This window comes from Parasteatoda tepidariorum, chromosome 5 (genome assembly GCF_043381705.1).
Source record: "Parasteatoda tepidariorum isolate YZ-2023 chromosome 5, CAS_Ptep_4.0, whole genome shotgun sequence".
In the NCBI taxonomy this organism is placed as follows: Eukaryota; Metazoa; Arthropoda; class Arachnida; order Araneae; family Theridiidae; genus Parasteatoda; species Parasteatoda tepidariorum.
In genome coordinates this window covers 35827424-35839607 of record NC_092208.1, presented here as the reverse complement: position 1 = coordinate 35839607, position 12184 = coordinate 35827424, and the positions used below count along the sequence as shown (strand labels likewise).

The window sequence follows — 12184 nt, the reverse complement described above, 5'->3', positions numbered from 1 at the left end:
ATATTTTACAGATTTTAGTTTTTATATTTATTTATTTTGCTGTGTAGAGAACTAAATGCCTAAAACAATTTTTTCAATCCTGAAACATCAGCCGTGTGTAGTTTTTTAATAAAACATTTTTATCTTCTGTTAAACTTCCGATGCAGTTANGAAAATATAAAAATGTAATACTTAAAAGCTACGATTATTGCATATTTTACAGATTTTAGTTTTTATATTTATTTATTTTGCTGTGTAGAGAACTAAATGCCTAAAACAATTTTTTCAATCCTGAAACATCAGTCGTGTGATTTTAATTATTCTTTTTTAATAAAAATATTTTTTTCTTTTGCTAAACTTTCGATGCAATTATCTTATTGCTTCTAAGTATTTGAGAAGAGAATTCAATATTTAATGTTTATTTTAAGTGAAATAGCTTATGCAGGTGTGTAAGTATTAAAATAGAATTTTTCTCAAAACAAAATAACCTTTTTTTTTTAATTGATTTTTTTAATCTTTTTACGCATGGTTATATTGGAAGAGTATAAAAGCAACACGTTATGCTATTTTTATATTTTTCATGTTATTCACGTTGCTCGAGTTATGCATTTATATCTTACCTGTTCCTGATACCAATCAAAATAAAGAGATATTTAATTTCTTTTATGACATTAAGTATTTTCTAGTCAAATACCCCATGAATCCTAAGAACTTTTATTAATTACCGGAATGAATAATAATTTGTTACATGAATTTATAATTAAACTAATTAGTTTACAAAACAAATGCCTATATTTTGTTGGTGATGTGTACCAGGTATTTATTAGAAATAAATCTCTTAAAATATCAGTACAATAGTACCTTAAGTATTAAGAAAATATTGTATAACTACCACTAATAATGTTAAATATTTATTCAGTAGCATATAAGAATTGTTAACTCCATTCTATATAGAAGTACCCTTTGAGAGATGAAAGATGACATTGTCGATAATAAGCTCCCCACATTGATGACCTCCAGACGTGATATGAACTCGGCAACATAGATAAATGGTCCCCATTAGACAGTTGATTTGTGAACAAAATAGCGGTCAAAAATCCGGTGAAGTGAATAAGTTTCTCCTGGCTAATAAATGAAAAAAAAAATTAATAATGGGTGAAATGATATAAATTAAAAAATAAATTTATAAATAAAACAACGTTAATCGATTAGTGGTNAAAAGATTGATATCCATCGAATTTAAATCAATGTTTCTTTATTTGTCATGACATTTACAGAATACATTTTTCTTTTCGAAAAATAGCAGTCAAAAATCCGGTGAAGTAAACACGTTTCTCCTGGCTAATAAATAAAAATGAAAAAAAAATTATAATAATAGGTGAAATGATGTAAATTAAAAAATAAATCTATAAATAAAACAACGTTAATCGATTAGTGGTATTCATTCATCGAATTCTATCTCAGAAAAAAATTCTGGAAGGGGAGTAATGTGGCGTAACTACCACTATAAATATTAAATATTAATTAAGTAGTATATAATACTTGTTAACTCAATTCTACATTGAGGTACTGTTTGATAGACGAAAGTTAACATAATTGATTCAAGCATGCCCCACAAACCTTAACATTATAATAATTTCAACATCTTGAAATCTATGTTGTTACATGTAATTAAAATCCAGCTAGTTACAAAAGTCCTAGTTAAAAATTTTTTTACAGAGATTTCAATTCTTTCAATATATATTTACACAGAGACAGGCACGAAGCTATGTGGGACATAAACAAACTAATTATGCAAAGTTTGCCAGGTACTCAAAACAAAAATATATCACGGTTAGAATAAAATACTTAAACAAATAATAAATCTGAGTTAATTAAAAAAAGTACATGAGAAAGAATTATATTTCAGCAGGGGGCGCAGCCCACTAGTTTAATTAACTTGACGATGATTAACATTCTAACATGTGTAGAGAAATTTAGCTCATATTTAATACGCCATTTTGTTGAGAAAGATTAGTTGACGTTGTAGGTCACATGGGAGGACTTCTTTTTCTTAAAGTGCAAGTACCCAATTAAAACACTGATAAAAATTTGTAATTATTTAAGCAAAAATTTAAAAATTACACCAAACCAATGAGTATTGTGCCAACTTAATATAATTAGAGTTGATATAGTACAAACGCAAATTTATTAATATAATAATCACAACGATATGAATGGATACCTAGATTTAAAAAATAATCAACTGTACTTGAGAAAAATATATACTATAAGAATACAGAATGAGTGACACGATAAGAAGTCATTCTTCTTGTAAAAACTACATAACAATACATGTATATACAGTCGAACTCGTTTATAACGAGATCGGATTTAACGAGAACTCGGATTTACCGAGGGAAACGAGAATATTTGGTTAGATCAATGTTAAGTATATGGAACAGAAGTCGCTTTTAACGAGCAAGACCCGGTTTTAGCGAGCAATATTTTTCTGTCTTGCAATCTTTTTTCTCATCTTTCTAGTCTTTCTGTCTTATCTTTTTATCAAAATGATAAGAAATGTGCTCGAAATAATAAAAAAAAACGCGATTAAATTAATTAATGTAATTAAAGTAAGTAAGTATTAATTAAATTTTAAGTAAATTCAATCATTTGACCTCCCAAGCCCCCCTCCCTCTTCTGGTTACACGCCTGTCTTAAGGGTGTCTTGGAGAGAGATTCTACTTTCGTCGTCCTCCATGTTAATCTATGGAGAATTATATGATTCTTAGCCTACTCATTATATAGTCACTAATTAACATTTTGGAATTTCTTTTGCTTCATTGTATGCTTTGAAATGTCTACTATTAAACTATCTTACAAAATTTTCAGTTGGAAGATTTTAAATATTTTTAAAACTTTTTTGAAACTAACATGTTCTTCGAAAGACTGAAATTTAGGAGATAAACTTTAATTACAAGTTTATTTTTAACATTTTTGGAAAAATTTTAAGACAGATTTAAAGCTTAAGACACTCTCTATAACTTAAGATTAATATTTTAATTCTAGGTTTTATACATATTACGTAAATCGTAAATTAGTTTCAATAATTTCAATCATCAGACTCAAAATTTCCTTCCCCTTCTAAAACNTTTTTTTTTTGGACAGTTTTTTAGAAACAAAAAATATGCCCTATTCCTTGAGCTACGTCTACGCTTATAGCATCATGGCAAGTAATGCTAATGCATTTTATCTTAATTCTAGCTGGATAAACTTCAAAAAAAGGAGTTTTGCTTATTTCAATACCGTAAAACCATCGAAAAGATCAACAATTGATATTGAATAGAAAAAAAATTTTTAAATCATTTTAGCTATATTAATTTAAAAAATTGGAGTTCGAGCGAGGTAAGTGACATTTTCAGAACGAAAAAAAACTGTATCCGAACTATTTTATTACCAATTTATGAAATATATTTTATTAACCACTGTCAAATTTGAAATGAAAATCAAGCAAAAAATCATGATCAAGCAAAAAATCATGAAAAGCATGCTACACTAAAAACTAATGTGGTTTAGTTATGTAAAGATTAAAATGAATTCAAAGAACAGTTCAGTTACGTTAAGCATATCCATATTGACGCAACCATTTTTTTAATATTTTCTCTGATTCATCGATCCCCTTAAAATGTCACTTACCTAGTTCTTAAATCAAGGTCTCTCATTGTGTCGGTATAAATTTAAGTTTTAAGCATGATAAATTTTGTACTGTATTCATAGGTTGTTAGTTCTTACATAATTTATTAATTTAAAATACTCTAAAAGCCTTTGTTTGTGAGAGATGACTCATTAGATCAAAAGTAATTCTGAGTCGTCTGTTTTTTTATTATTATTATTATTTTGCGCACTGTACATCATTCAGAAATTCAAAATTCAATCTCGCTAAATCATGAAAAAAATTCTAAAATTTAATTGATTAGTAAGAGTTGAGATAATAGTGAAAATTATGTAGGAAAAAAGATAGAAATGTGGAAAAAATAAATAAATAAAAAATATAGAATACAATAAACAGAAATCATTTCAAATCAATCGGATGAAGAGGACCCTTGATCAGCGTAATATCTTGTTTCTAGGATATAACCACTTTTGATTTCGTTTTAGGAATAAAATCTTGTTTTTAAAAAGTAACAAACAAACAAGGGCATGTGTAAGAAGAAAAAATAGTGCGTGGAGTCCCTCCGCGCGGAAGAAGTTAAACTTCGCAACCTGCGACGTTAATTGCAGAAGAATCAGCAGTCGTAGAAGGATCACTAGTTCTATTCAACAACTCTTTTTCCTGCTCCGCTCGCCTCCGTGCTCTGTAATCAATGTAATATTGTGCATTTTTCCCTCGTGGACCTCTTGAACCAGTGGAAGTGCTTGTGGTTGCCTCATCGTCTCACCCTGGAAAATGTATTTGTATCAATTATGTATCTGAATGCGTCATAATGTAATTTCAAAAGAGAAAACCTATTAACAATCAATTGATATTCACAAGAGACGTACCTTGACATAACCTTAAATCCGTCGCATTGTCCGTGGGGGGATTGTTTTCACTCATTTTTTACAATTGTTATCCACTAAATTTGAAAATAAAAAATACTACCCTATTAAATTATATGTGTATCAAAACAAGCTAAAAAAATATTTATAGAAAAACAATACTTTTATTATTTTTATGCTAGTGAGAACCAAAACAAAATGGAAATGAATGAGGGGAAATTGGATCCAACCACGTGATTTCCCGGCCAATAAAAATGTAGCGTTAAACGTTTAACGCAACCTTGTTGGAAGTCGCATAAGAAGTATAACTTCAGAAAAGAAGGTAAAAGTGTGCATATGATACAAACTTTTTAAAGAAATGTTAACAGATTCAGTTTCTTTTTTTATTTCAACCAAATTATCAACAAGTGTATTAATAAAGCACACATCTCAGGAGCGAGGACTTTAACCCCCCCCCCCAGAGTTGACTTCTGCAACAGAGGACTACAAACGAATATACTGGTCATTCTTTCAAGAGAGCTATTCCTATTCATAAACCTACGCTCATTTTGGCGATTGTCATTGCACATCCTGAAGAGATAAAGACTGCCAATCTAGTCTATGGCTTGGTGGATGGTATGGTGATAGATCAACAGCACGCCCATAAGAAGGGGGAATCAGAGGAATTCGGTGAAACAACCCTTACAAAAGAGGGATCCGATTATTCAAGGAAGTGAACAATTCGTAGTCGACATTGATGAATGGGCAACGCACTTAAGAATGAACTGCTCTGAATTGTACGGGGTTTATTCTTATGAGTGCAAGGTTCCTCAAGAAAAGAAACATAGTTTAGTGTATTCAGAGGAACGTGAGTAGATGTTTAAAACTGTAAGGATGGGAAGTTATGCTATTGGAAATGACGATGGTAAGTACTTATACCCATTCTATATATAGTTGAATTATTATAAAATACTAGTAAATAATTTTTAATGAAAAGATAAGGTAATAAAGGTAATAAAATTTATTGAATTGTAATGCGAATTAGATAAGTATTTCCTAATTAACTTTGGATATAAATAAATTTTTTATAAATCGGAAATGCTGTTTCATATATACATATATAGAATAAAATACAGAAACAAATGATAAATCTAAGTTAATTAAAAAAAAGTAGATGAGAAAGAATTATATTTCAGCTGATTCAATGTACTCCGTATTTAATTAACTTGACGATGATTAACATTCTAACATGTGTAGAGAAATTTAGCTCATATTTAATACGCCATTTTGTTGAGAAAGATTAGCTGACGTAGTAGGTCACATGGGAGGACTTCTTTTTCTTAAAGTGCGAGTACCCAATTAAATCACTGATAAAAATTTGCAATTATTTAAACAAAATTTAAAAATTACACCAAACCAATGAGTATTGTGCCAAATTAATATAATTAGAATTGATATAGTACTAACGCAGATTTAATAACATAATAATCACAACGATATGAATGGATACCTAGATTTAAAAAATAATCATCTGTACTTGAGAAAAATATATACTATAAGAATACAGAATGGGTGACACGATAAGAAGTAATTCTACTTGTTAAAACTACATAACAATACATGTATATACAGTCGAACTCGTTTATACCGAGATCGGATTTAACGAGAACTCGGATTTACCGAGGGAAACGAGAATATTTGGTAGGATCAATGTTAAGTCTATGGAACAGAAGTCGCTTTTAACGAGCAAGACCCGGTTTTAGCGAGCAATATTTTTCTGTCTTGCAATCTTTTTTCTCATCTTTCTAGTCTTTCTGTCTTATCTTTTTATCAAAATGATAAGAAATGTGCTCGAAATAATAAAAAAACGGGATTAAATTAATTAATGTAATTAAAGTAAGTAAGTATTAATTAAATTTTAAGTAAATTCAATCATTTGACCTCCCAAGCCCCCCCTCCCTCTTCTGGTTACACGCCTGTCTTAAGTACCCGTTTATTACGAGCACTCGGATTTAACGAGTACATGTTACGGTCCCTTTGTGCTCGTTATAAACGAGTTCGACTGTACAATAATAAGTAACAGGGCTCGAAAAACCGCCCCTCTTCGGCGGTCAAAAATTTCCCGCGGACAACGAATTTCTCGAATCAGACGTCAACGCGGACGACCATTTTCCCGTTAATGTTCTTGAAACACTTTCAATTTTTGTTATCTTACAAGAGTCTAGCGCCTCACTTCTAAAATGACCCTCTAATCTAGAAATCCCGTACAGCAACATACTGCGAATTGTGCATTGATGTTTTTTCCGTCTGGGAGTACTGCAGCAGTTGAAAGACTCTTTTCAGCAATGAACTTACAAAAAAACACATTACGTAAGCGTTAAACGCAATTATGAACATCCACCTAAATGGAAAACCCCTTTCAGATTTCTATGCAGAAACCTCTGTTAATCACAGGCTTGATTGTGGAACTGGCAAACGTCATATTTGATTCATTAAAAAAACACAGTACCCTCGGATAAATTGACGTTCCAGATAACTTGACCTTTGTCATTTAAATTATTTCATAAAAGAAATACTAGGTTTTACTATTAGTAACCAAGTATTGCTTTTATTACTGTATAATGTAATCCTAGTAGCTACTAATTGTGTAATTTATATAGATTTTTGTAATAAATAAGAAAAAATAATATTTTTATTTATTTAGATGCGACGGGTTAAACTCAAAGGAGGACGGGTAAAATTTCTGAGTTTTTTCGAGCCCTGATATGTAACGATTGCTTTAAATTATATAACAATTCAAAAAAGAAACTGCTTTTTTTTTTTTTCTTTTGAGACTTTTATATAGCCTAAAAAGTTCAATACAAATGCTAAAAATTATGCCTGGCAACATCTATCCAATCACGCTTTTATTATATTTATTTTCGTATTAAAATTTACATCAAGAAAAGTGCGAGCCCATCAAATTAAGATTTCGAGGGGAAACTTTTTTTTTTCTAAAACAATAGTCATTGCTTAAAGCAAGGAAAAATTTAAAAAAAAAGCTAAAAACAGCCCTTGAAATTAAAATTACTTTTGAACAAATAAAATTTCAGAAAAAAAATTACCTTAAATTCATTAAGGAAAATAGACTTTTCAGCAAATGCATTTCTGCAAATTGCAAAGAGTTCCATGTGGTATTTTCTACCTCAATTTTATCAGTTGAAAATTCTTGAACTATTTAACGAATGTAAAATTTTTCTTTATTCTCTCGTGCATTTTTCCTCACATTAATGCATAAATAGTATGGGGCTTTTAAGAGTTATGGGACCTAATGATACATTATTTAAATATAGAAATAATGCTTTATTTTAAGCAATTCATTTATTATAAAATGAAGAAAGTAAGCTAAGTAATTAATTTAGCTTTCATGCGTGTACTTTGCATATAAGGCTTGAGAACTTCACTTTTGCGATCATATTGAAACAAAACCAAAACAAAGTGTAAAGTTGAAACAAAGTTTAAAATAAAAAAAAAAGATGAGTTTTGTGAAAATAAAAATTTTTTAATAGATATATTAGATGGTAATTAAAAAGCAAAAATTGCTCGATCTGCTAGGCTTGTACTTCATGAATCAAACATATGACATTATAAATGGTTGTTTGCAATTCTTTCCGGAATATTCTTTATTGATGAATCCATACATTCATAAAATTCAATTAACTGGTTTAAAAAAATTAAGTAAGTGAAGAGGAACGAAAATCCTCGAGCTGCAGTAATTAACTTATATTTTTATTAAGTTCTCTTACGACATTGTATTTAGAGTATTTTGCACAAATTTGAAATATGGTCGGAAGAGGAAATTTTTGCTTCTGGAAAGTCATTCCTTGATGGTTATGTGGTGTTTTTCAGACAGATGGACCTGGAATTAATTAGCTTTTAAATTTTCTAAAATACTGTTTTTTTCTGGAATAATATTTTATAATTTTATATTTTTGTATTTGATAATTTATTCAAGGCAAATGCCTGAATGAGATATATGTTATGTAGAAAAACCATTTAAAGTTCCTTAAAACTTGAAGATGAAAGAAAAAATGTTTTAAAGCAATCAATAAAATATACATAATAATAAAAATAACTGATATGTAATGTAAATTTTTTTATAAATCTATCTTCATTTATTTTATTTATTTTTCAATACTAAAATTTTGAGGAACCTTTTTTTTTTAATATACATTCACATTTAAATGGGTGAAGCCTAATATAGTTTCTGAAGGCTTTTTTCTCAAGAGTTATAATTATGATATTTATTTAATTTATGTGGTGTGAGGACTGTCCCTGATAATGGTACATCAGATTTTAACCAAGTTCTTTTTTATTACTCAAAAATAAATTTTCAATCACAAATTTGTAGTTCTATGTGTAACAAAGATGCTAAATATTTATTAAAAGAATCATTTTGTAATATTCTTTACTTAATTAGACTTTGTGTATTTGAATAAATTCTTATGGGCGTTAAAACCGTACATTTGCTCAATTTTTTTTTCTTCAGCATATTAATCGCTAAAAAAGTGTGTATAAAATTGAGTAATTCGAAAAAAAATTTAGATACTACCCAGTTGTAATCCTCAAATGGTAAAATAATTTTTAAAATCATGGAAGTAAATTAAATTAAATAAACATAAGGGTGTAACAAATTAAAATAAATTCAAAAGGTAGGAATTATTTTGTCAAACTAAACAGTTATCAAAATATCTTTCAATGCCCAAGTACATAAAATTTTCATTGGAACGTAGAAAAATAGATTTCAGTTGCCTTTTTTAAGTTTTTTTGTTGACAAATTATTCGAATTATTGTTGTTTGCAAGATAGTCAATTACTATTTGTGAAAAGAAAAACAAAATTCAATCTTTATAGAATAGAATATATTTATTTTAAAAAATCTGTAAGGCAATGTTGTTTATTCTTAGCATTTTTAAACGCAATTTATAAAAAAGTAAGATTCTCAAGGGCCCTTTGAATGCCTGGGGCGCCCGGGCACTGCCAAGGTGTGCCCATGCGTAAAGACGGTACTGCACTTCAGCTTCTTTTTTTTTTTAAATTATTAAAATGTATTAATAACATTTAGTATAACTAAATACGATCAATAAGAGTTTTTAATGCTTATCACTTTTTATGTATCGTCCATAGCTAAAAACTGAAAACTTTCATCATACTACGAATTCAAACAAAATATAGAGTCAATGATACCGTATAACTTACGTATATCAATATACTTCTCATATTTTATGCTTGCCACCTGCAATTTCCAGTTGATCCAACTACACGAAATTAGCACTGCACTATACCACAAAGACGCAGTTAATAATTGGTATTCAAAGATGTATTCAATAACCGATTTGTTAAAAATATCTTAAGTTTAAAAAAAAGTATAAAAACTTGCGTTTAAAAGCAAAAAGAAAGAAAAAAATCGTAACTGAATCGCATTAGACATAACCTGATTATTGTGAACAATACTCGATTTCTTCTTAACCCTCCTGGCGGTGGACCCGAAATAACTCGGACATGATTTCTACACGAAAGGCGGCAAGCCCAAAATAACTCGGGTTGCCTCTCTAGTGGCGGGCCCGAGTTTTTGGCTGGTAGTTCATAGTATGTTAGCAGTTTAATTGTACCGATAGTAAAAGTCTGTTTTGAAGGGAAAAATTATTAATTTTATGTTTTCTTTTGGTAATACTGAATCAAACATTTTGTTGTTATTTTACTTCTATTTTTTTTAAAATTGAAGTTAAAGATGGAATTAAAAATTAGTCCTAATTAAAAATCCCTTGAATTATCGTAACTGAAATTCATACAGAAATAAAATAAAAAAATTTTGAACAGACTACGAAAGACAACTATTGAATTTTTAAACAATAACTTGTAAATTCAAAAACATTTTTGTTAAAAAGAAAAAAATCATTGAGCTACAAAGAAACGGATGATATTAAATATTTGTTTAAGTTCAATTTTAATTGAAATTAAGTTTATATAAAAACCATATAATAATATTTTGAAACAATTTTTCTCAGCCAAACTCTGTTTATTTTTTGTGACAATTTTAATTTTATCGAATACTATCAAGTGTTAATAATGCGCTCAAAATTCTTAAAACTAAATATGATACTTTTTTCTTGCGTCATAATAAAGGAATTTAATAAATTGCAATTAAGCATTAAGTTTTGGTAGCTTAAATTATTTAACAAGAAACTACTTCAAAGTCTTCTCATGTACTAATGAACTTATTCATTATTTAATAAACTAATATGGCTTGCATAAAAATGTATTCCGAACAAACTAAGCAAAAACAAGACTAAGTAAAAAATCAGAGGATAAAATAATTTCTATTTTTTTTTTTAAATTTATTTAAACGAAATTTTGTAAATACTATTCTTATGTATTTGTTTCCAATTTCTGATTCAATTATAATCAATTTATATCAAGGACAATAATAAAAGAAAAAGGCTATGCAAAGTTAATTTATGTGAATTACTCAGTTTTTTACTATTACATAGACTAAGACCAAAAAACAGGTCAAACAATCTAGTATTTATTTAGCAAGGAGTATAAAACTTTTCTTCAATAGAGAAAATTGTAGAAGTTATTTTTATTGAATAATTTAACAAAATAAATATATATTCAAACAGTACTTCGAAGGGTTTAAAAAATGTTTATTTTTTTTACTGAGGAATTAATTTTAAATGGAATTTGACAAAAACAACACATTTGTTTCTACCATGGAAAATCTGATAGTCCTGCAATTTTTTAGTGCTGACAAAATTTAGAACAATTCTGCTCATCTAACTTTATACATATTTATTATATAAACTACCACTGTGTAAAATTTATCGCAAAAGCTTAAAATGTAACAGTCTTTGTTTGTTTAGAGAGTTAAATTTTATTAGCTGACCTTTAATGAAGAATGGCAGAAAAAAAATTTCATTATTATTAAAAGTTATTACAGTGTTTTAAGAATGTATGAGTTAGTTGTTGGTAAAATTATTGAAAACATCATTGAAGATGTCACAATAAAAAATTTTCCTTTTAAAATACAATCCTGAAAAATATTCAAAAATTCTAGTTAGGACAGATAAAATATCTGCGAGATAAAGCACGAATAACTTTCTAAATACATACACATATTTAGTTTTATTTCTTATTGCTTTTCTATTATACTAGGAGGCTTCGCCCCCTGCTCGCTGCCGCACGCCAACTCCCGGAATTGCTTTCGCAGTTCATTTCGGATTGCTTCGCAATCCGATGCTCGCTTTGCTCGCGCATTGGATATTTTCTTAACGTCTAGTTTTTGTATACTTTTTTGAACACTGAAGTTCCGAAAACTTTTCACTGTAGAAAATTCTAAACCTGTGCATTTCAATATTAATTTGAAATTGAAAACAGTTCACATATTTTTCTTAATCACACTATTCTAAATTTCAGTTGTTGAGAAAAGTAACTGTTGTAAGTTTTGTTTTAAAGTCTTTCCCACCAGAGGGCTAAAACCATGTGTTGTAAGACAATATGAAATAGTACTGAAAGCCGGATGTAAAGCATCGGCTTTGATGAATTATAATTTTGTGAGAATTTTTTTGATAATTCGGTGAGAATTCACCCGATTAGACATATGATGCTCACTGCGTGCTCTTGCGCGCCGAAGCCTATCAATTAAAACGTATTAGCGTTTTATATAATAT

The 12184-nt window shown here is 28.7% G+C and overlaps 1 protein-coding gene across 1 annotated transcript in view; it reads left to right on the top strand.

The window, feature by feature from the left end:
• Positions 1-4722: 4722 nt before the first annotated feature.
• LOC122272543 (short-chain specific acyl-CoA dehydrogenase, mitochondrial-like) overlaps positions 4723-12184 on the top strand; it is a 46011-nt gene continuing 38549 nt past the window's right edge. Inside the window, exon 1 of the mRNA XM_071181281.1 lies at positions 4723-5401. Within this exon, the coding sequence (XP_071037382.1) occupies positions 5353-5401 (49 nt within the window). The 5' untranslated portion in view covers positions 4723-5352. The remainder of the gene's footprint in view (positions 5402-12184) is intronic.